General features: G+C 39.4%; 1 protein-coding gene and 1 pseudogene across 3 annotated transcripts; one reads left to right on the top strand and one right to left on the bottom strand.

Moving 5' to 3' along the window:
* Positions 1–3,709: 3,709 nt before the first annotated feature.
* Positions 3,710–25,082, bottom strand: LOC308355150 (uncharacterized protein). 2 transcript variants are annotated; one of them, XM_080823163.1, is made up of 5 exons: positions 24,988–25,082; positions 23,739–23,870; positions 11,983–12,127; positions 11,609–11,704; positions 3,710–7,358 (listed from the first exon to the last, which is right to left on the bottom strand). In XM_080823163.1, exons 2-5 carry the CDS (start codon positions 23,751–23,753, stop codon positions 5,275–5,277), a joined length of 2,340 nt encoding a protein of 779 aa, XP_080679289.1. In that variant the 5' UTR covers positions 23,754–23,870; positions 24,988–25,082; the 3' UTR covers positions 3,710–5,274. The 2 variants fall into 2 exon arrangements, with proteins under 2 accessions (XP_080679289.1, XP_080679290.1); XM_080823164.1 differs by having other exon boundaries at positions 24,957–25,019.
* Positions 17,911–22,535, top strand: LOC308355459 (PRELI domain containing protein 3B-like; annotated as a pseudogene). Its single transcript has 2 exons — positions 17,911–18,449; positions 22,457–22,535. The product of its transcript is annotated as a PRELI domain containing protein 3B-like (transcript).
* Positions 25,083–25,610: the final 528 nt, after the last annotated feature.

The following is a 25,610-nucleotide window of genomic DNA, read 5'->3' as shown; positions in this document are numbered from 1 at the left end:
CCAGATATAGCCATAATTTGAGCCCTGTTTTAAGGCCATGGAAATTTGCCAATGGTGCACTTCAGCAAATATTTAAGTCAATTCAGAAACTAAATAGTAGAGGTACAAAAGCCCTTTTGTCTTTCATTGTGTAAATTATTTAAGTATGTTCCCCCAATTGGGTCAATCTGTAGACCTTAATTTCCATCATTTTGTGGTCTCCTCTTCCTGTATCCAAGTCCCTCCCCCTCCCTCATTCTGTCTTGCTGCTTCTTTCCTTTTTGTTGTCACTAGATAGACCTCAGGGGTTTTTTCTTTACTCTGATCACATTTACACATTTCCTTTCCCAGAGAGCCTCCAGTCAGGATCTTTAAGGCCATGGTCTGCTCCATGGTAATAGTTGCTTCTTACAGATTAAAGATCCTGGGCTTAAATCGCATTCGAATAATCCCCTTTACTGAGGCACAGAATGGGTGTGTTTTCCCCTCTAAGCAAGAGGATGAGAATTTCTTTCCAACACAGGCACAGGGGGAAGACTGGAGCAGCAGGGGTGTGCTTGGCCCATTACTTGGTGGTTGACTGATCATCTTCTCTATGGCTCTCTTTTTTTCTACCATGCACATCATCATCTCTCTCTCCTTTCTCTGTACAAATTCCCTCAGAATATTTTGGATTTCTAGCCACGTAAAGTCGCAGGTTTCTGTTTTCGTCTCTACTCAGTCACCTGTAGCATGGACCTGGGTGGTCAGAAAGGAAAGTACCAGAGCCCAGCAGTTGGCCTCTTTGGCAGTTGTCACTTCCTCCAGGAAATGCCAGTCAATCTCCCGGGGGTCAGGGTTCACAAACAGTAAGGTCATTTGTCTATAGCCCAGGTCAAAGCCATGAAGCTCCATAATTCCAAGGTTAGACCCTTGGAATAATGATAAAACAGCGGTGCTCAGTAGACCTCAGGTTCACTGGCTAAAGGTTTTGCATCAGAAGAGCATTGGAGCTACTTCCTCTGGCAATTTGGAAGGGACCTCTTTTCTTATCACCATCTGAGCCACAGGATACCATAAATGTGCACCTCAACACCATTGGGCATCAGGTGTGTGCACAATGGCAGCAAGGGAAGGAGTAGCAGAGGAAAGAGGGAAGGCTCCTGCCCTTACCTGAGCAACAGCTCATTAGACAACCGGAATGCCATGCTTATTCTCCCGGAGCTGGTCATCCTACCTTTCCAAAATTTCACAAAGGACAGCTGCATGCCCATCCCAGCGGTACACAATAACAAACCATGCTATGAATGGGTACCCTGAGCAGTCAGATTTGGTCACCACACTCTATGCAGTAACCACAGATTTCTAGCCAGATCTTTGGTAGGTGGGGTGCAAATGCAGTTAGGGAACAGTGTTGTCACTGCCTTTACAGGAAGGAGCTACACAGCCACACTGAAGACACAGTGACAGCCCAAAAAGGTGGCAGTACAGTGCAGGTCAAAGGGAGGCCTGGCAGCAACTGGCAGCTCTGTCCCAAGGCGCCTTTGTCATATCACAGAACCAGTTAGTCAGTCAAGAACAATTAGTTAATGATAACTAGATGAACTACATCTTAGATGGTGACCTTCATCTTGGATGGACCATCCTGTTCATTATAAGTGTATTAACTGCCTCCTATTCACTCGGCTGGTGGTGGGATTCCGTCTTGGTTTCAGATGTAAAAGAGTCCATTATACTAGGCCTTAATTTCAGGCCGCAGTTACTATAATTTAGAATATTCCAAAGACTATAAAAACATCTCAAATGTTCATTAATGTTGGTTATATTTTCAGTGCAGAAACCTATGACAAACAAAAACCGTAATATAGAAACAAGATGTTATGAAGAGAGGTAAGAAATTTCTGATACTTCCCAAAAAGATAATAAGGCTTTCAAGAGCAGAAAAGCTATAACTGAAAACAGGTTTCGTGGCTGTCAATATACGATTTCCGAGAATGCATTCTGCCTCCCACCATGGGAAAACTGGTACTGAATAATGTGAGTTCTTAATTTTTTAAGTATAGAAGAAAGCAGCTTCACAGATTCATCTACACTGCTATACACAGGCAGGGTTGTTTAATACACTTTATTTTTTAGAGTAGTTTTAGAGTTACAAAAAAATTGAGCAGAAAGTACAGAGTTCCTATATACCCCCTTCACTTCCACCCACTGCTACAGTCCCGTTATTTGTACTTTGCATTAGTGTGGCACATTTGTTACAACTGATGAGCCAGTATTGATACATTATTACTAACTAACGTCCAGTTTACCTCAGGGTTTACCCTTTGTGTTTTACACTTTATGGGCATTGACAAATAAATGACATGTATCTACTATTATAATATCCTACAGAATTGTTTCACTGTCTTAAAAATCCTCTACAATCCACCTATTCAACCTTCCCTGCCTTGCCCCAAACCCCTAGCAATCACTCATCTTTTTACTGTCTCCATACACTTCTGCTGTTATCAGAATGCACTATAGACGGAAACCAAAGTGTAAAGCCTTTTCAGATCGGCTTTTTTCATTTAGCAACATGTAAGTCAGGTTTCTCCATGTCTTCTGTTCCTGAGAGCTCATTTCTTTTTACCACTCAATCACTGTACCTTGTAACCTTGTTATAATTGCTTACCAGTGTCAAGGTATTCTATTGTTGACTCCTTGGAATTTTCTACCTACAAAATCATGTCATGTGCGAATTCAGGCAGTTTTATTATCTCTTCCTTCCAAATCCAAGTTTAGTTTCTTTGTCATACTGTGTTAGCAAAGACTTCCAGAAGGAGGCTGAAAAAGAGTGGTCAAAGGGCCCCCTTCCTCCTTATCTTACCGAGAAAGCATCTATTCTCACCATTAAGTACGATGTTAGCTATAGGGCTGTTGTAGACATGTTTCACTGAGTTAAAGAAATTCCTAGTATGCTGAGATTTCTTATTGTGAATGTGGGTTAAGATTTTGTGAAATGCTTTTCTGCACCTATTGGTATGATCGTATGGTAATTTCTTCTTTTGCCTGTTGATGTGATGGGTTACATGAACTGATTATCAAATGTTGAATCAGGACTGCATACCTGGAATAAATCCCACTTGGTCATGGTGTGAAAATAAATACTGTTGAATTCAATTTGTAAATGACTTTGAGGATTTCTGCATCTATGTTCCAAGACATAGAGTTCTGTCTGCAGTTTCCTTTTCTTGTAATGTCTGCCTGGTTTTGCTACTACAGCAATGCTGGCCTCACAGAATGAGTTAAGAAGTAGTTCTTCTGCTTTTACTTTTTGGAAGAGATTGTAGAGAAATGGTATCACTTCTTCCTGAAGTGTTTGGTAGAATTCACTAATGAACACATTTGGGCCTGACACACTCTGATTTGGGAGATTAAGTATTAGCTCAATATTTTTAACAGCTATATGCCTAGTTAGATCTTTCTGTGAGTTTTGGCAGATTGTGTCTTTCAAGGAACTGGTCCATTTAATTTCATCTAGGTTGTGAAATTTGTGGACAGAGAGCAGTCCATAGTATTATTACCCTTTTAATGTCCATGGAATCAGCTGTGATGGCTTTCCCTCATTCTCTTGTCAGCACCTTGTATCTTCTCTTTTTCTCAGTTAATGTAGCAAAGATGTTTATCAGTTTCATTGACCTTTTCAAATAACTAACTTTTGGTTTTACTGATTTCTGCTCTAAGTATTATTTCTTTTGTTTCGTTTATGCTGGATTTAATCAGCTCCTTTTCCTAGTTTCCTAAGATGTAAGCTTAGACTCTTTGTGCAAGTTAAGATTATTCGTTTCTGTAACCTGGTTTGTGTTATCTGGCTGATGGTGTAATTTATTATACCACTTTTATACCCTGTCAGTCAATAAATGCTCCACTCCAGCCCCACCCACTCCAGTCTCAACCCACCTTCTCACAGAGTCAAAAATCTCCAAGGGCTCATATCTGTCTCTGGCTACACTGGCCTCTACCTTAGAGGGCAGTTACTTGCAGAGGGTTTATATAAAATTTGGGCTGAGGACTAGAGGACTCACATATGTACGCTCAAGGCACCTCCTGGTTTGACATGAACCATGGGTGAATGGGGAAAATGAGACTAGGGACTAGATATCCCTCTGCACTGAACACATTCTATTTGCCACTTTGCTATTTTGATTTATACATTCTAAATGGTTACAAATGAGCTCTGTGGGCCTCCTTTTACAAACCGCTCAGCCCTTATACACATGGGCGATGTGCCTGAGATGGTAACAACTGCCAAATTAGGAGTGTCTGTTCTGTGTTCACAACTAGATTAAGTTGCATGATGCATATGAAGCACATATAGTTTATATAAGGTACCGTATGTGGATACGCAAATCCTGCACACTTGAGGGATACTTCACATAAGGATTTCAGGCTGTGGCCCTAATTACGCAGTTTATTTCTGCTTTTAAAAAGCTTCATATTCACATGATTGCCAGAATGAGGGCTGCAGTACGATTAACACGAGGGAACTTCTCGTGATGAAATCGTGATTCCCTTGTAATCCTAATGCAACAGAAACTGCAGATTCCTTTTTGATTTTGTAAGCTGTGTTGATGGTTAATCAAACTATTAAGTGATAAAATTTCACAGAACTACATGTACACACAAACTGCATGTAAAAATTGAAATGGGAATGAAGACTGTATGTGACTTAGTACTGTGGTACCATCGACTCCCTGTGCTTGACAATCTACCGTGGTTGTGGAAGACAGCAACAGAGGAAGCTTGCTGGAGGGCACGTGAGAATTCTATGTACGACTGCAACTTCTTGTAAGTCTATTTTTTTCATTTTACTTTTTTTTTGTTTTTAAAGCTTTACATGGCACAATACACATCTATAAATTACAATTTCTTATGTTTCCCAAAGATAAATATGGCATCAAAACCCAAAACTCAACTTCTAATGTTGTATTACTTCTAAAAATAATCTTCAAGCTATATACCTCAAATTGAAAGGTTTCTCTTTAATATAAATTCTGACATAACCTAGTTTGTATTTTTGCTAAAAAAGCAAACAAAGATACTTTTACAAATTAAAAAAATCTGTAACGTTTTATACCAGTATTTGCTTGGTGACATTCAATGGAATGTTACTTAACAAGACTGTCCTGCATTTGTCGCAGTCTACTTTGGAGTAAAATAAGGCCAGTTTGTGTGGAAGAAGGTTCCCGAACATTCAGGATGTCAACAGGGCTTCTGCCAGTGTGAACTCTTGTGTAATGGCTGCTGAAGTGCAGCTCGACACTACTAACATCCACTTCAATTGTACGATTTTTCTCCTATGTGTGTTCTCTGATGTACAATGAGGTTTGACTTCTGAGAGAAGGTTTTTCCACATGTGTTACATTCATAGGGCTTCTCCCCTGTGTGTGATCTCTGATGTTTAGCAAGGTCTGACTTGCGGTAAAAAATTTTCCCACATTCATTACACTGACAAGATTTCTCTCCTGTGTGAGCCCTGTGATGTACTGTGAGGGATGATTTGTGACTGAAGGATTTCCCACATTCATTACATTCATAGGGTTTCTCCCCTGTGTGTTTTCTGTGATGTAAAATGAGTCCTGACTTCACACAGAAAGATTTCCCACATTCATTACATTTATAGGGCTTTTCTTCTGTATGAGTTCTCTGGTGGACAATTAAGGCGGACTTATGACAGAAAGCCTTTCCACATTCATTACACTCATAAGGTTTCTCACCTATGTGAATTCTCTGGTGCTGCGTGAGCTGAGATTTCTGACAGAAGGTTTTCCCACATTCGTTACATTCATAGGGTTTCTCCCCTGTGTGTGTTCTATTATGTTTGGTTAGGTATGATTTATTATAGAAGATTTTCCCACATTCATGACATTCAAAGGGTTTCTCCCCTGTATGTGTCCTATAATGTTGAGAGAGGGTAGACTTATGGCTGAAGAATTTCCCACATTCGGGACATGCAAAAGGCTTCTCCCCTGTGTGAGTTCTCTGATGTACTGTGAGGTCAGACTTCAAGCAGAAGGTTTTCCCACATTCAAAACATTCATAAGGTTTCAACCCTGTATGAATTATCTGATGCCGGGTGAGAACCGACTTGTGGTAGAATGTTTTCCCACATGCATTACATTCATAGGGTTTATCCCCTATGTGAGTTCTCTGATGTTGTGTAAGATGTGACTTCTGACAGAAAGATTTCCCACAGTCAGGACATTCAAAGGGTTTTTCACCTGTGTGAGTTCTCTGATGCACTGTAAGGTGTGAATTCATACAGAAGGATTTCCCGCATTCATAGCATTCATAGGGTTTCAGCCCTGTGTGTGTTCTCTGGTGTTTAGTGAGGTCTGACTTCTGATAAAAAGTTTTCCCACATGCATTACACTGATAGGGTTTCTCACCTGTATGTGTTCTCTGGTGTAACGTGAGGGCTGACTTGTGGCTGAAGGCTTTCCCACATTCACTGCACACATAGGGTTTCTCTCCTGTGTGTGACCTCTGATGTTTAGTGAGGTTTGACTTCTCCCAAAAAGTTTTTCCACATTCATTACACTGAAAGCGTTTCTCTCCTGTGTGTATCCTCTGATGTCGAGTGAGGTGGGATTTCTCCCAAAATGCTTTCCCACATTCATTACATTCAAAGTGTTTTTCTCCTCTATGAGTTTTCTGAAGTTGTGAAAGGCATAAATTCCTCCTGAAATTATTCCCACTTTGATTACATTCATAGTGTTTCATAGGTGCCCCATGATGTTTCAAAAGGGTAGACTTTACACATAAGGATTTTCCACAACCACTAAATCCACAGTGATTTTTCTCTGAGGAATTTATCCGATGGAATAAGAAGGAGTTATCAAAGAAGGTTCTCCCATATTCATTACATTCACAGTCATTCCCTTCTGCAATCTCTCTCTTGTATGTACTAAATATTGCCTTTTCAAGGAAGGTTTCTTGATAAATGTTATAATCAAAATTTTGCTCTAACGTTTGAATCTTCTCAGGATGAATAGGGTCCTCATCATGACTCAACGTTTTCCCATTTTTAAAAAATTCACTTTTCTCTCTAGTATGAGTTTTCTCATGTTTAATACTGAGTAGCAACCTTCCACAGGCATTAAATTCATCAGTCTTTTTTCCTAAATGGTTTTTCTTATCGATAAACAATTCTGAAATACGGCTGAAATTCACTCCACATGAGTCCCACTGACAGAGGGTTCTTCTGGAAGGAAAAGACTTTGTGTCCAAGTTAAGTGGTTTTTCTACTACATTACCTTGTTCTTTAGTTAGTGTTTTATTATTGATGAATGCAACTTCCCACACATGTTTAGGCTGGTTTTTGTGGCTTCTTTCTTTCTTGTGATCAGTTTTCCAGATTTCTAAAAATAAGAAAAACTAACCTTACATAGAAATATTAACACATTTTTTATGGAATGCAATATATATACAAATGCCCTATGTTATAGCTGATTTGGATTTCTTGTTTAGTCTCTAGAGAAGAAAATAATTTTAAGCACATATTTTTTTCTATTCTTGAGTTTGACATGAAAAAACAGAAATGAAAACAAGAAACAAAAGCCTGGCACAATGCAAAAAGGGAGCAGAAACTGGCTATTACAACATGTACATCTGCATTCCGATGTCTGAAAAATAACAGCACCTAGTAAAATCTGAGTGTGTCCATCTCCCCTCTAAAAAAAACGTATGGATCAATATAAGGAGAGCAAATAAAATTACCTACAACAACCCACGACTTTAGCATAACTAGGAGATACAAAGTACTACTAAATTCAAATCACCACTAAGGAAAGAAACATTTAAATACAGAAGAAACTGATAATGAGCCCACATCCACTGAAAGAGTCAGCTACATACTGTAGCAACCACACATAAAGAAGAGACAGGGAACTCAAAGATGATTAAATGTAAATAGAATCATTCCCAGAAAGGGGAAGTCCCACTATGAGTGGGGGAATACTGAGATGACATCTCAGTTCTGATACATGACAATTCAGACCACTGGGAACTCCAAGAGTATATGGGAACTAAGGACACAACGCTTAGTGACCTAGGTGAGGAATAATATTGTAAAAAGGGCAACGTGACATTAGAATAGACTTAAATTACAAGGAGCCAAATATGAACTGAATTGTCCCTCTCCCAAATTCATATGCTGCAGCCCTAATTCCCAATGTGACTATATCTGGAGACAGTGCCTTTAAGGAGGCAATTAAGGTTGAATTAGGTCATCAGGATGTAGGACTAATCTGATAGGAATGGCACCCTTATTAGAAGCAGAAGAGACACCAACTTCCTTTCTCCCACCATGTGCACAGAAAAAAAGCAATATGAGGCTACAGCAAGAAGGTGCTGTCTGCAAGCTGAAGAGATAGGGCTCACCAGAAACCAATCCTGTTGGCACCTTCACATTGGCTTTACAGACTCCAGAAGTGTGAGAAAACAAATTTCTGTTATTTAAGTCACCCAGTCTGTGGTGTTTTGTTGTAGTAGTCCAGGCAGACTGACAGAGAGCCCAAAGAGAAAAGAGACTTCACTGGAATTTTAATAAATAGCATTGAAAAAGGCATGATGACAGAGCAGAAAAATGACAATAAAACTAAAGAAAGAAGAAATGGATCACAAAGAAGGCCCTGGCTAAAGAAGGTAGTCTGTAAAATAAATAAAAAATTTAAAATAAAATTATATGCATATATGTAGGATTATAGTCTCTATAGAGGAAAAACCCTAGAAAAGATAAAATTAAACCCAAAAGCAGTAAGAGAAGTAAGGAATAAAGATCATATGGAAAATAATGAAATCAATGAAATATTATACACATACTTCATTTCCAATATAAAAATTTCCTATATGTTGATTTCCCACAAATTCTGTTTTTATGAACATTCAGCTCAAAATAGTTTCTAATTTTCCCTTCAAATTCTTCTCTGAACCATCAAGTTATGTAAAAGTGTGCCATTAAGTTTCTATTTAGGAATTTTAAAGCTCTTTCTGTTATTGATTTTTAATTTGGCTAGATTTAACTCTACTCTGGTAAGAAAAAATATTTTATATGACTTGACTCCTTTTAAATTAATTGAGATTTGTTCTAGGTCTTAGAATGCGATCTACCTTGGTTTACGTTCATGTGTTCCTGAAAAGAATGTGTATTCCACTGGTTTATTTGTGTGTAGGGGTGGGGGATATTTTATAAATGTCAATTAAGTCAATTTGGTTACTCAGTGTTCTTCTATTTATCAGGAGAGGGATGTTGAAACAGATTGTAACTGTGCGTCTTTTTCTCATTCAAGTTCCATCAGGTTTTCCTTTCTAACACTTTGAAAAACTTATCTGCCATCAACACTGGGCACCCCCAAGGCACAGCCCTCTGACAAGAGTCATTAGAGACGTACACCGTGGAAGGAAAGGACCTCAAATAATCCAATCCAGTCATTAAACAAATAAATAAGAAAGAAAAATAACAACAGGCCCTTTCAGAGAAAGAAGGAATCAGTATACAGCTAGATACAAAATATCTAAAATATCCCTTTTGTCCCCCCACCCCCCAAAAAAAAGAAAGAAAAAAGATTTGTCTTGTGATTCACAAGACAAAGAGGAAAATTTCACATATATGGGGGAAAGAGCAGGCAACCAACTGCCCTTGAGAGAGTCCAGATATCGGACTTAGCACTTCTCAAAGCAGCTGTTACAAACATGCCCAAAAGGCAACCATGTTCAAGGAAGTAAAGGAAGGTAATGATGGCACCCTCATCACATAGAGAATATCAACAAACTGAAAAGAATGAAACAAAAATTCTCAATTTGAAAATTATAATACCTGCACTATAAATTCGTTAGACAGGCTTGTTGATTCAAGCTTATAGAAGACGAATTAGTAAACTTGAAGATACATCAATAGATATCATTTACACAAAAGAAATAAGAATGAATAAAACCAAAGAAAGCCTCAAACAAATGAAAGACAGTGTTATCTGCACCAACATATTCATAATGGGAATATCAAAAGAAGAGAAGGAAGAGCAAGAGGAGATAAATCATTCAACAAAATGATGGCAAAATCCTGCAAATTTAAGAGAAAAATAATATGCAAATTCAAGAAGAAAAACTCCATGTGAGATAAACAGGGATCCACGCCAAGATGCATCATAGTAAAAATATCAAAAAAGAATCACAAAAAGAAAACTTAAGTATCAAGAGAAATACAACTCATCACATATAGGGAACTCCAGTGAGACTGATACCTGACATTTCTGTACGTTATTTTAAAATTTTCCTCTGGGCTGTCTTTCATTCATGCTTTACTTACATGTGTCTTGTTTAATTCTGAAGTGTTTAGGTATTTTTCTACTGCCTTTTTTTTTTTAAGATTTTATTTATTTATTTGACAGATAGAGATCACAAGTAGGCAGAGAGAGAGAGGAAGGGAAGCAGGCTCCCCGCTGAACAGAGAGCCTGACTCCAGGCTCGATCCCAGGACCCTGGGATCATGACCCCAGCCGAAGGCAGATGCTTAATGACTGAGCCACCCAGGCACCCCTCTAGGGCTTATTTACTACTAGTTACACTTTTATACACTTAAACAACATCTCTTCTTTCTCACAACCCCTCTCCTCCGGGTAACCACCACATTACTCATGTTTATAACAAATTCGGCTTTTCTAGATTCCAGATACAAGTGACAACATGCAGTACTTGCCTTTCTCTGTCAGATTTATCTCACTTGACATAAAGCACTCAAGGTTCACCCATTTTGCAAGTGGCAGAATGTCCTTTCTCATGGCTGAGAAAGGACATTACTCACACATACCTATTTTATTTAGCTATTCATCCACTGACAGGAACCTAAGGTCATTTCCGTATCTGGCTATTGTGAATCATACTGTGATAAACACCAGCGCGCACATTCTCTCTTTGACAGCCTGTTTTCATTTCCTCTGGGTGTCTTCCCAAGTGGAACTTCTGGATCATACAGGATAGTTCTATATTTTACTTTCTAAGGAATCTCTATACTGTTTTCTATTGTAGCTGAACCAATTTACATCACAGTCAGCAGTGTACAAGCGTTCCTTTTTCTCCACATCCTTCCCAGAACTTGTTATCTCTTCTCTTCTTGGTACTAGCCATTCTAAATGGTGTGATGTGTGGTTCTGATTTGCATTTCCCTGACGTTTAGTAACGCTGACCATCTTTTCATGTATTTGTTGGCTGCTACTGCTATTTGTATAAGCTCATCAACACATAGATAATAGCAACTATTCGAAAATTATTTGAGTCAAAAAATGAGCATATGAAAGAATGCGTGATGACAGTAAGGCAGGCAACTGAAACTGCTTTGAGAAACAAAGGAATGAAAAAAACAACAGTAAAAATAAGGTAGGCAAAGACTGGTCTTTTGATAGAGGTAAGAATGGTAAATACTCAAAAAGTGAATCAAAAAGAATGTTTTTTTAAGAGTGGTTTCTGGAGATTTGGTTCAAAAACCAGTATTCCCAGTCAGTTCCCAGGATTAAGACTTCTAAAGAGACATTCTCGAAAATTGTCAACCTCTGGGTTAATCATGGGAAAATATTAAATGCCCTGACGTTCATCTGTGCAGTGTCCATTAACTCACCTGGGAAGCCCTGGCTTGGGAATTCTTCCTCCAGTATCCATGGCTCCTCTCCTCGCTCTAGCCTGAAGATCACTTCTGGTTTGGTAACACAATACCCTGACAAAGCAAAACAGTTTAGGATTCAGACCAGAAGGCCTGGACTGCAGGGTCTCTGAAAGAGCCGCAAGCTTCCGGAGCTGCTCGACGAAGACGCTATTGAACATTTCACTGGAGAGGTAAACACAAATATCTTCCTGGTACCCAAAAGAGATCCATCAACACTGATTCCTCAGTTCCAATATTAAAAATCATTCAACTCTACAGTGTCTCTATGCTTCACAGTTAAAAGAATGAGAACATGCTATTTAGAATAAAAAAAAAAAAACAGACCTTACCCAGTGAGACAAGGTTACTGTAGTTCTCCAGCATCACGTCTCTATACAGGGACCTCTGAGCTGAATCTAGGTACTGCCACTCTTCCTGGGTGAAGCCCACAGTCACATCCTTAAACGACATTGATCCCTGGAATTTCTGTTCAATCTGAAATGTTCAGAATTGGGTAACATGGAAAAAGCCGTATGGGAACCAATTCTTACCAGGATTACCAAAATAGTTTGCAAAACATCTGACTTTATACTTTGAGGGAAGATAAGAAACCATAATGGAAATACTATGCCATTGCCTTAAGGTGTTATTCATGTAAAAAATGATCAAATCACACCCTGTATCTGTGACCACTCTAGTTCTTAGAAATGCTAAGATTATTAAAATTGTTCTTGGATTCAAGTAGCAATAATATGGTAAGAAAACACGCAGTAGTATGTTACGACTGCTAAGGTGAGAGTACACAGCAGACAGACTGAAATAAATGAGGAAGAAAATTAGTTCTATTTTGAGCTTCACTGAAGAACAGCTACGGGACAAACAGTAATGCTGTGCTGTTCACGCAACTCCATGGTACATGTGAAGGCAGGGCTCCTCTAGCACATTTGGGAAATGAGCAGAGGGCAAACAGCACAAGAAATGTTGAGAAACAGCCGGCACTGTGAGGACAGAAAGGGCCATGAAGAAAGCAAGCCATGGAATGGATTACAGAGTATTTCAGACCAAGTCTCCAACATACGTGATCACCACCAACCTTAGAGAGTATTTCTGAGTACTACACAAGTTTGTATTTATGAATTATGGAAATAAATTATCAATATATTTTGTGACAAGCTTTATTTTTCCTCAACTTTGAAAAGTAAAAAGACAGCTTAATATTTTATTTCACTGCAGTACACATTCTAGGTTCGAAGTCTTCAATTTAGAGCCCATAATTAGGACGTGTAGAAAATGAGAAGGGAAGATTTTGGAACTGTTACACTTGAAATACCTGTAGAACACAGAGAAGATACCAACTGGATTGTTTGGGATGTCATCTAGAGCGCATGCCTCTACTTTACGACTCACTGTTTCAAAGAAAGGGGACCCAGAGAAGAGATCTGAGTGTATATTAAAATTATGTGACTAGGTTTTTATTTATAGACCAATTCTCCCAAAAAAGTAAAGGGAAAGCTAAAGGACAAAAACCACCACTTAGATAAACTACTACCACAAAAGCTGTGAAACAAAAAGGGAATTGATAAGCAGACAGAGAGTGATAGAACATGGCCACCAATCATCGGCAGAAAGAAGTTTCCTCAGAGTATATGCACAAACAGCTGCATAAACACAAGTATCACAAAATAAGTAAGGAAAAAATAAACTGGACACTGTATTTTAACAAGATATATTTTAAATGTGAAACATAATACTGTAGGTCTAGAATGAAAATAAAGATTTGACAAACATTAATAATTTGGTAGGATTTGACATCACCAACAATGAATCAGAAAGCTCTCAGAGAAGTAAGAGACTGAAAATAATCAAGAATGCAAGGTGAGGAAAAATTCACTTTTTAACTGGAAAACAGAGAAAGAACAGGCCATGAAGGAATTTCCTGAAGGTGGAAATAAAAATAAGAATGAATAGTTTTAAAAACTAAGAGATGATAATATGATCATCTGAGTATATACACAAAACCATGATTTAAAAAAAAAAAAACTCTTGGCAAACTATAAAGAAATTTCTCTAGTGTGATAATGGACTTTCATATATACCTACAGCAAAAACTACACTTACCGGTGAAATATACAAAGTGTTCAATTTAGGGGCGCCTGGGTGGCTGGGTCTGTTAAGCATCTGACTCTTGATTTTGGCTCATGTCATGATCTCAGGGTCGTGAGATCAAGCCCCGCATCAGGCTCCACGCTGAGTGGGGAGTCCACGGGAGATTCTCTTTCTCCCTTTCCCTATGTCCCTCCCCTAATCATCCCCTTACATGAGTGCACACTTTCTTTCTCTCTTATTGAAGAAAAAGGGCGGAAGGAAACATGCTGAAGAATTCTGACCTCCGTATATGAAAAAATTAACCTTATTCTGACTCCTGGTTTTAGCTTAATGATATCCTTGAGACTTCTTTAGATAAACAATTTGTCATTGTAACTCTGTGATTTTTGTAAATTTGTTGAAGTATGAATATATATAAAAACAACACAAAAGTGAACCTTGGAGTACGAATGGCTCCATGTAGTTTCACACAGTGAACACATGCATAAAACCAGCATGTAGATCAAGAAATAAAACATTACTGAAACTAAGAAGCTCCTTCATGCCCCTATCCAGTACCTACCACCTACCCCGAACCTAACTCTCACATGATAACCACAATGACACATACACTGGGATGTCTGAAATGAAAAACTCAGAAAATACCAAACAGAGATACTGGCAAAAATATGAAACTGGAACATTCATACCTTGCCAGTGGGAGGATAAGCAAGTACATACACCTTGGGAAAATATTAGGGAATTTCTATTTAAAGCTATATGTATTAATTCCTCTCCTAGTTATATATCCAACAGGAACATGTGTTTTGTCAACCAAAGGGTCTATAGGAAATGTTCAGAGCAGTTTTATTAGCCAAAACCTGGAAACAGTCCAAAAGCCCATCAACAGAATGGAGAAATGAAACTGCAGTATGCTTATATAGTGGCATACATAACGAAGATAAAAGGAAAACTGATACGCTCAGCAAAATGGATGAATCTCACACATACAATACTGAGTGGAAGCCAGACATACAAGCAAAACTAATCAATGATAATAGATGTCAAAGTAAGATGAACATCAAGTACCAGAGAAACTTCTGGGATACTGGGTGGTAATTACACGGGGGTGTGTGTGCGTGCGTGTGCGCGCGCACACACACACACACACACACGTAAAAATTCATCAAGCTTGACACTTAAGTTATATACAGCTTATCTCAATTAACTGACCAAAAAAATACTTTTTGGAACTTATAATACACACGAGGTTCCTGGCATAATATTGATGACATACTATTCATAAAACTGACAGACTAAAACAAAAGATTCTGAAATACAACAGCAAAACCAAGGCAATTATTTGGAAGTGATATGTAAATGTAGTATCATTCTGACATTCTTTTCTAGTTTGGATGAAAGGAAGAAATGGACAATCAAAAGATCCTGATGATAAAACATTACTCAACGAAGATATGTTAACAGAGAAATACAGACTATTATAACAGTACTGTCTTCATAATCAAAACTAGAAAGCAACAATTTACCAAATTAGGGGAAAAAGAAAGTAAATTTGACCAGCAGTGCAACAAGAAACTGAGTGTACGATAAAAATTATAACAAAGTAGAACACACAAAATATTAATGATGTTATACTAGGATATACAGTAAACAAGATCATGAAACAAAAAACCTAAAGTATAAGATGGCATATGAATGTGCTAAATTTCTTACCAATAGGCGACACAACTGATTTGAAAACAAAACCGGTTATTTGCAACATCAAGAAAATTTGAAAACAAAACAATGGGCAAATATCAAATACATTGCAAAAAATATATATGCAAAATAGGGGCACCTGGGTGGCTCAATCACTTAAGCATCTGCCTTGGGCTCAGGTCATGATCTCAGGGTCCTGGGATCCAGCCCCATGTCGGGTTCCCTGCTCGGTGGGGTCTGCTTCTTCCTTTCCCTCTGCCCCTTCCCCTGCTCCTTTTCCTCTCTCAAATGAACAAAAAAATCTTTAAAAAATATATATAAGCAAAATTAAAGTTGTTTAACTTAGTTCACAGCAGATAAGGTAACACTGAAGGCTAAAAGAATGAAATGAGCAAAGATGATTCTTCGAGAAAGAAATCATTTATCTTTTTTGGCACCAAATATCGGAAAAGCCAATCAGTTAAGAAAATACAACTATAAGGGTGCCTGGGTGGCTCAGTTGGTTAAGCGTCAGCTCAGGTCATAATCCCAGGGTCCTAGGATCGAGCCCCACATTGGACTACCTGCTCATTGGGGAACCTGCTTCTCCCTCTCCCTCTGCTGCTCCCCCTGCTTGTGCTCTCTCTCTCTGTGAAATCAATAAATTAAAAAAAAAAAAAGAAAGAAAGAAAAGAAAATACAACTATAAATATGAGGGCACTTTAAGACACAGTCATGTATCTATGAAAATATAGGAGGATACACTCAAATCTCCATGAAATATATTTTGTTTTCCTAAAGAAAATACTGTATGATATCCCAAAAGAAACTGATGCTTTGGGTCGAAGCATTAAGGAACTACCAAAATAGATTTAGAAAAAGGTAGAAAATCAGTGTATAGCCCAATAAACAGAAATAGGATTTTAAAATATTTAAAAATCAATTGAAGGTCTTGAAGATCTACCATGGAAAAAACAATTTCAGATATTTTCAGGATTAAAAATCTAGCCAATATTAAGTGACAACCCATGTTATTTATTTATTTATTTATTTATTTTATATTAAAAGATTTATTTTTCTGAGAGAGAGAGCACACACTGGCAGGGGAAGGGGCAGAGGGAGAAGCAGACTCCCTGTTGGGCAGCGAGCCCAATGAAGGGCTCGATCCCAGGACCCCGAGATCAGGAACTGAGCCGAAGGCAGAAGCTAACTGACGGAGCCACCCAGGCACTCCCCCAACAAACCATGTAATTTAAACATTCCATACCATCAAAAATATCTGTGAACCATTATAAATTTAGTAACAAAATATTGTTCAAAAACAGTTCCTATTTAATTTTGATACATACATTCTAAAATCTAATGCCACATGTCTATTAAGGAAATTGCATCTATAATTTAAACTCTTCCCATGGGGGTGCCTGGCTGGCTCAGTTGATGGAACACCTGACTCTCAATCTCAAGGTTGTGAGTTCAAGCCCCAAGTTGGGAACAGAGCTCCCTTAACAAAAGAGAGACAGGAAGAAAGAAATCTTCCCATGAAGGCAACTCCAGGCACAGATGGCCTCACATATGAATGAAAAACCTAAGAAGTAGCAACAAAATAAAACATCTTGTAGAGAGAGCAAGAGAAAATGCTCAGAATTCATGTTATAAATTCAACATATTCCTGATATTAAATACTAAGTCCTAACAAGAACACATCCTGCCCCCCCTCCCCTCCCAAAACACTTACTGGTCTTTCTTTCTCATGAGGGACACAAATATAAAAATCGAAAACAAAGTATTATCAAACTAAAGCCAAGAATATATAGAAAGAATATCATGGCCCAGCTCAGTTTCTTTCAAGAATATCTACTTTGTTTTACATTTAAAAATTAATGTAATTTACCAGCTAAGAAAATAGAGGAGACAAATCATATGATGATTTCAATAGATGTTCAAAACCATTTATTTTTAAGATTTTATTTATTTATTTGACAGAGAGAGAGATCACAAGCAGGCAGAGAGGCAGGCAGAGAGAGAGAGGAGGAAGCAGGCTCCCTGCTGAGCAGAGAGCCCGATTCGGGGCTCGATCCCAGGACCCTGAGATCATGACCTGAGCCGAAGGCAGAGGCATTAACCCACTGAGCCACGCAGGCGCCCCGGTTCAAAACCATTTAATAAAATTTAATAGGCACTCATGAAAACAAGAAAAACTTTAGATAAGAAGGAATAGAAGGGGACATCCTTGATGTGGTAAGAAATGAGAAATAAGGGGCGCCTGGGTGGCACAGCTGGTTAGGCGTCCGACTCCTGGTTTCAGCTAAGGTCATGATCTCGGGGTTGTGGGATCAGGTCCATGTTGGGCTCTGTGCTCAGTGGGTCTGCTTGAGATTCTCTCCCTCCTTCCATCCTCTCACTCGTGTTCTTTCTGTCTCTCAGATAAATAAAATAAATCTTTAAAAGAAAGAATAAAAGTGAATACCAGGGACATTGTGCAAGTGGCCGGCACCATGAAGATCTGGACTTCAGACCACGTCTTTGACCACCCATCGGAAACTATTACAGCTGCAATGCAGAAAGACCCAGTGTGGTTGGAGGTGATGCACTGGACAGACATACAGATCACTCTGGAAAGCTGTACAGCCAAAGACTTCTCAGCACAGAGCAGGGGCTGCCTTCCATTGTGAAATCTCATATTGCAGCAAGAACTAAAACATTTGTACAAGAACACTCTGTACCTGATCCTGTAGAGAAAACGATGGAACTTAAATCTACTAATATTTCACTTACAAATACGGTTTCTGCAGTTTATACACAAACCACACCCTCAGGACCCAGAAAAAAACATTTTGACTCAAGAAGCTGGGATCACTGTGGAAGGAGTCAGCCTTAGCAGTTACCTTGAAGGACTGATGGCAGGCATGGTATCTTCAAATGCCAAAAAAGGCCGAGAAACAATGGAATGGGTAATACATGAATTAAATGCTGAGACTGAAGACTTGGCAGCTTCGGCAAGAAGGAGCATGAAGACACCGATGGCAGTGACAAGGTTTGTAAGAGAAATGAGGATGAAAGCTGTTATACGATACACCCGCTCCCCACATCTCTGCAAGCTGGCAATATACTTGTTATTTAAAAATCAGAAATATATTTTAGGTAGGATTTTTAAAAATAAGCCGAAGAAAAGCTGTATGACTTTTGATCAAAACAAAGAGGTGGCAGATTTCTAAATAAAAGGGATCATCCGAAAGTAGTATTGTTTGAAATGCCCATCTAATTTCCGAGTATTCTAGTATTTGTGAAAATTTAACAATTTCTGAAAAGTACCTGGAAAATCATATTGGCATATTACATCTCCTTTAATGCAGAACTGTAAAGCTTTTCATGCATTAGTACTCTTCCTGGCTTTGGACTAACCCCAGAACAAAGCTGAGCCACTTAAATACATATAATTGTCTTGCTACAGTAAACCTAAAGAGTTTGCATTAGAGAATGCTTTAAAAAAAAGAGAGAGAGAGAAATCATAGGGGCACCTGGGTGGCTCAGTTGGTTAGGCATCAGACTTTGCCTCAGATCATGATCTCAGGGTCCTTGGTTCAAGCCCCACATCAGGTTCCCCACTGAGCAGGGAGTCTGCTTCTCCCTCTGCCTTTGCCTCTTCCCCCTGCTTGTGTGAACACTCGTTCGCACTCTAAGTAAAATCTTAAAAAAAGGAAAAATTTTACAGTTTTAAAAGATATGGATTTGTATAAAATAACATGCTCTTTTATAAACCACCATTGAAAACCACAGTGTTTTGTTTGGTACTTAAATGACATTTTTGGAGTAAAAATTATTACTAAAGTAATACATAACTCCAACAACAACAACAAAGGATTTTACTGTATTAAAGAGTACTGTATTAATTTGCTACAGTTTTGTAACTTAGGAAAGGTATTACCTTCCTTGGATTTGTCCTTTATGACTTAGTATGCTATAAAGTGGGCTTAAGATGTTACCTGAAAAATAAAGTCAACCTGGAATTTTGCAGCACTCCAAAGAGAGGAGAGCTGTTCACATGGTTTAGCATTTCACATCTGACTAACTTATAAACTGCCAGGTGTCAACCATGGTTCTCTAATTGCTAAAGCATGACATGCCAGGTTATTTGGATATAATTACTTTTTGAAGTAATTGTGACCACAAAACATCTTTTTTATGCGATCGGGAGGGAGACTCTTAATCTCACAAAACAAACTGAGGGTGGCCGGGGGAGGGGGGTCTGGAGAGGGTGTTTGGGTTACGGACACTGGGGAAGGTATGTGCTATGGTGAGTGCTGTAAAGTGTGTAAACCTGGCAATTCACAGACCTGTACCTCTGGGGCTAATAATACATTATATGTTAATAAAAAATTAAAAATTAAAAAAAATATATTTTTTACATGAAGAACTCCACGTTATTTGAAATTACTCAATCATTGTCTTTCTGAAGCATATATCCCAGGCACTTAGTGTTTTTAATAATATGGTGCAACTGCAGGGGGGTGGGGCATGGGGGGGGGCAGAGAAAAAAAGTGATAACCGAGAAAAAAAGTACTGATGTAAACTAAGCCCTACATGAATTGCTTTGGAGCTTTTATTTACAGGAAATCCTTAAGGAGCAGTTGCAATCTGAAAAACAATCCAGTAAACATATTTTGTTTCAAATTTTGTAGCAATTATTAACCAGTAAATACCTTTGATATTTGCAATTGTTGCATAGAGTACTTTAGTTAGAAGGTAATTAGCTCTTGTCCTGGATTATGTAATGCTTGATGTGATAAACTCATCAGGTTTCCTATAAAAGAAACCAGTTGATATATGTTTATAACCACAGAAATAGTATACCAAACTATTTAAAAATTCGTGTTTTCCTACTTAAAATATTGTTTAGCTTAAGACTTCTTAGGATATTGGTAAAACCAAGTTAAATCCAAAGAGTTTTTTGTGTTTTAAGATTTACTTATTTTTTTTAAAGATTTTATTTATTCATTTGACAGAGAGAGATCACAAGTAGGCAGAGAGGCAGGCAGAGAGAGAGGAGGAAGCAGGCTCCCTGCTGAGCAGAGAGCCCAATGCGGGTCCCGATTCCAGGACCCGGAGATCATGACTGGAGCTGAAGGTAGAGGCTTTAACCCACTGAGCCACCCAGGCGCCCCTTGATTTACTTATTTATTTTAGAGAGAGCGAGCACACAAGCAGGACGGGCAGAGGGAGAGGGAGAGAAAATCTCAAGCAGACTCTGCGCTAAGCACAGAGCCCAATGTGAAGCTCGACCTCATCACCTCAACACCATGACTTGAGCGGAAAACAAGAGTCAGACGCCTAACCGGATGTACCGCCTAAGCACCCTCCAGTAAGGTTTTTGATTACTTTTTGCAACTGAAGATGGTTTTTACAACTGAAATAATATTCTGGCAAAACAAAACATTGCTAAACATTGATATTTGATAAAAAGCTGCCTTCTATAATTTCTGTAAATTATACTTGTTCTGAAAAAGATGCAATGCCCTAATGATAAAAAGATTTCTCAACAGGGTGCCTGCGTGGCTCAGTGGGTTAAGCCTCTGCCTCCTGCTCAGGTCATGATCTCAAGGTCCTGGGATCAAGCCTCGCACTGGGCTCTCTGCTCAGTGGGGAGCCTGCTTTCCCACTCTCTCTGCCTGCCTCTCTGCCTATTTGTGATCTCTGTCTGCCAAATAAATAAATAAAATCTTAAAAAAAAATTTCTAAACAAACAAAAGTAAATAGCAAGTCCATTAAAACAGGCATAAATGTGAAAGCCAAAAAAATACATTTAAAAAATAACAGAGATTATTATCTATGTGGCCTTAGAGTAGGAAAGTTAATTTTAAACAGGACACAAATGACAGCAACATTAATAAATTTAATAAACTAATCCAAGGATCTGGAAAGTCTTCCTTGTAAAGAGCCAGACAGCAAATACTTCAGGTCTTGAGGGCCAGATGTTCTTCATCATTTCACTACTTAACTCTACCACTGAAGCCACAGATTACACACAAACAAATGACCAGCATAGTAACAGGTAGGGATTGTGAGAGAAGTACAAGGGAGGCTTTAGAAGTGCTGCCAGTGTTTGCTCTGACCTATGTATTAGTTACACGGGCATTAGATTTGTGGTAATTCACTGGGCTCCACACTTACGATCTGTGGATTTTTTAATACATTTGCTGTATGTATAAAAGTAAGATTAAAAAATAAAATACATTTTAGGTTAGTGATCAAAGAAGGCATCAGAAAGGAAATGGAAACCTGTGTAAAAAAAAAAGCACCACATATTGATACTTGATACTGATTCTGCAGCTAAAGTAGTAGTAAACAAATTATATCCTTACATGGGCATAATAAAGAGCTTTACAATAAACTCATCTTCAACAAAAAGTTACAAAAAACATCCTATAACCAAAGGTATCTGGAGGAAAGAATAAAGGTAAAAGCAGAAGTTAATAAAAATAAAGTGGAGGGGCACCTGGGTGACTCAGTGGGTTAAGCCTCTGCCTTCAGCTCGGGTCGTGATCTCAGGGTCTTAGGATTGAGCCCCACATCTGGCTCTCTGCTCGGCAGGGAGCCTGCTTTCCCCTCTCTCTTTGCCTGCCTGCCTCTCTGCCTACTTGTGATCTCTGTCAAATAAATGAAAAAAAATCTTAAAAAAAAAAAAGATTACCACCTAAAATATATAAGAATTCTTACAAAACTCAATAGTCTGAAAGAACTTAAAAAGCCAGATTTATGAAAGTCAAAAAAACTCAACAACCAGAAAAATACAAATTAAAGTTTTTCACCTCTTAGTGTAAAAATACTTTTTATATTTGGAGAGGAGAGAGGAAAAGTAGCCTTCTAATGAATAAGTTTACCTAGAAAAACTAGAAATGCTCATATCCTGTAACTCAAAAATACTAACCATTGGATTATAGAGCAGTAATTCTTACACTCGATGTGTATCAGCATCATATGCACACCTTGTTAAAAATATGGATTGCTGGGCCTCGCACCCCCCCCCCCAAATTTTTCTTCCAGAAGGTCTGGGAGCATCATAAAAATCTGCATTTCTGACAAGTTTCAAGGTGATACTGCCATTTCTGGCCAAAGAACCTAACTTTGAGAAGCACTGCTCCAGAGTCTGGAGATACACTTACATCTATGCAGAGAGAACAAGGATATTCACAGCAGCATTTATATTAATGAAAAGTGGAAATTACCTAAATGCCTATCAATAAAATATAGTATTTAGAATATAGTGTACCCAGACAGTGTGAAAAACAGAGCATTAAAAGGGATAAACTACATATGAATAGATCCCAAATTACTGGTCAATTGAGAGGGAAAATGTTCATTGCACATACATGAAGATAATTTATACATTTCTAGAAGTATTCAAAACAATGAACAGTACTATTCAGCTCTCTACCTATCTTTCCAGTGTTTGGGTATTGATATGATGATAAAGCTAGTAGACAAAGGATGAAAAACTGGAACCGAACCATAGGGCTCAATGAGGAAGACTCCACGAAAGAGCCATCAGAAGACTGATATCAGAAGAGGACAAAGACGACTTGCCCCAGGAGTTGCAGTAGAGCAATGCAGCAGTTCTTCAAGGAAAGCAATTACAATTAAATCTTTGGCCACCTTTACCTGGATAGATCCCAACAGCAGAGGGGAAAGACCAGGACAGAACTCTATGGGAAGAATTTGACTGGGAAGCTCAGACATACTTACCAGAGAATTTACCTCTGAACCACTGGCTGTGCAACTTAAATACACAAGCTGGCTAAAGTCCTCACGGAGAGTTTTTGAAACAGGCATGCAGGCCATTCATTCCTCTGAACATACAAGCTTTTATAGCAGGACCAAATAAGACCATTATAAAATTCACTACTTTAACTATCTCTTGGACCCTATTACTCTCAGTTAGGAATGGCTTTAGGCACCCCTTTCAGGGCTCTCACTGGAAGGTTATCCACTATGTGTCCCTATGTTAAGACAAAAAATTATACCTTTCAAGAAGTCTTTGTGTTTAAAAAAAAATGTCTGTCTGTATCCAAAATACAGTGTCTTCCTTTTTCCATGGTTATCAGAAACAGCAGAGACATATTTGTGGATCAGCTTAGAAACTCTAAGATACATAATGATCAGTATGTATCTATAAGCCAACCTGGCCTTGCTCCTGATCTGTTACTTTATATTTTCTGTAAAGTTAGATTTTTATCAATTACTAATTTTCCCCATCTTAACATATGGACTCCTACAAGTCTCACGAAGTCCACTGTAAAAAAAAATGGGGAATGAACAAATAACTTACCTGGGACTTGTTCATTTTCTGCTGTCTTGGATAAACGCAGACAACTCTGAAGATGTGCTGGGTTACAAGAGGGAAGGGGCCATGGAAGATGTGGCGTGCCTAGCAGCTCCAGAATCCTCCTGCCCTACAAAACTACACACATCCAATAAACAGGAAGAATGTCAGTACCTCCGACCTTCAGATGCTGAAAAACCCCCTATTTAACATGACTCTGATATTATCATGTAGTAGCTCCTGGACATAACGTTTTTCACTGGGTAAATGTAAATATTTGCTCCCTGAGGATTTAACAGTTTAAACCTCCCCTGATGCTCACACACACAAAAATTTTTAAATAATCTAGTTTAGACCAAACAATACATCCAGTGAAATTACATTAACTCTTCCCCAAAACTGTTTAAAAAATACTCCGGACTAACCTGTTTATCAATTGCCCTACTGTTACTAAACCCTTGGTTAGTGATTCCGCAGAAAGCTATAAAAAGGAATGCTTTAAGGAAAGGTCTAGGTTTCAGTTTCTGTATGTTTGTTGCCATTTTTCAAAAGGATCTTTTTAATGTACTTTGCTTTTCCTTGCGTGTAAAAGCAGACAGTTCTCTCTCATGAGTCAGGAGACACGACTTTTGGTATCCGCCACTAACAGGGTGATTCTGAACAAGTCGCTAACCTTTAAGAGGGGAATTTTTTTTTTTTTTTTTTTTTTGCCATTAAATAAGACAAAAGCAGAGAATTCGTGAAGACCCTTCGTGAATGCCAGGGCAAGTCAGGACTGATTAACAGCGCACATCGGGATGCAGCGATGGGCACAGCTAGTGGGCAGCTCAGCCTCCCGGAAGAATAAAGGGAGAGCCGAGGGAACGCGTCTCCCCGAGGCTGGATGGTAACCGCACAGCCCCGACCACCGCACGTAAGCACCCACCGCGCACGCGTAGACGTCCACCCCGCTGCGCCGTCCCCTACCCACGGGTTCCGCACACCCATCGTGCATGCGCACACGCCCTCCTCCTGCGGCCTCCGGAACGGGACCCCACGGACAGCCCCGCACGCTCCGCGCAGGGGCCGATCACGTGGGGTCGCCGATCACGTGGGGTCTCCGACCCCTAGTCTTGATGCAGACGTCCCCATCCCGCCGTCGGCGGGCCCGGGGATTTCCTCCACACTACTGGGCACCGACCCCCTACCCCCGACCCGCGACGCCCGGGCAGCGCGGCGCCACACCTCGGCCTTTGTCCAGCTGTCCCGGGCTCACCTGTCGCTTCCTCGTTGGGAGGGAATGGCCCCAGAAAAGCGCGGACACTCAGCGGCGCGGGAATCGCCTCCCACGCGAGACCTGAATGGAAGTGGGGGGAGGGAGCGGTGGAAGGAAGTGCACGGAGGCAGAAGGCGGAACCAGGCATGCGCAGAAACAGGCATGCGCGGAACCTGGCAGTCCCGGCAATCAGTGCTGCCAGTTAGAACTACCTTTCCCTGCTACCCGCGGTGCGAGATTGGCGGAGAGTGCAGTCGTCTATCGAGCACGAGAGAGTTTGGGGCGCTTGAGATAGCTCTCCAAGCAGTCAGAGCCTGTCAGGGACTCCCCACAGCTTACGGATTACAGCTGAGTTCTCTGTGCAAGTGTGCAATTTAGAGCTGTCAGGGAAAGGGAAACTGCATGTCACGTTCACTTTTTCAAATACTAGGAAGTAGATTCCACCAATACAATAAAAGAATGCTTACGGGCGCCTGGGTGGCTCAGTGGGTTAAAGCCTCTGCCTTCGGCTCAGGTCATGATGTCAGGGTCCTGGGATCCAGCCCCACATCGGGCTCTCTGCTTGGCAGGGAGCCTGCTTCCCTCCCCCCTTCTCTTCCTGCCTCTCTGACTACTTGTGATCT

This window comes from Martes martes (genome assembly GCF_963455335.1).
Source record: "Martes martes genome assembly, chromosome: 14".
Taxonomy (NCBI): Eukaryota; Metazoa; Chordata; class Mammalia; order Carnivora; family Mustelidae; genus Martes; species Martes martes.
The sequence above is the reverse complement of the archived record's forward strand: the minus strand, read 5'-3'. Positions and strand labels throughout refer to the sequence as shown.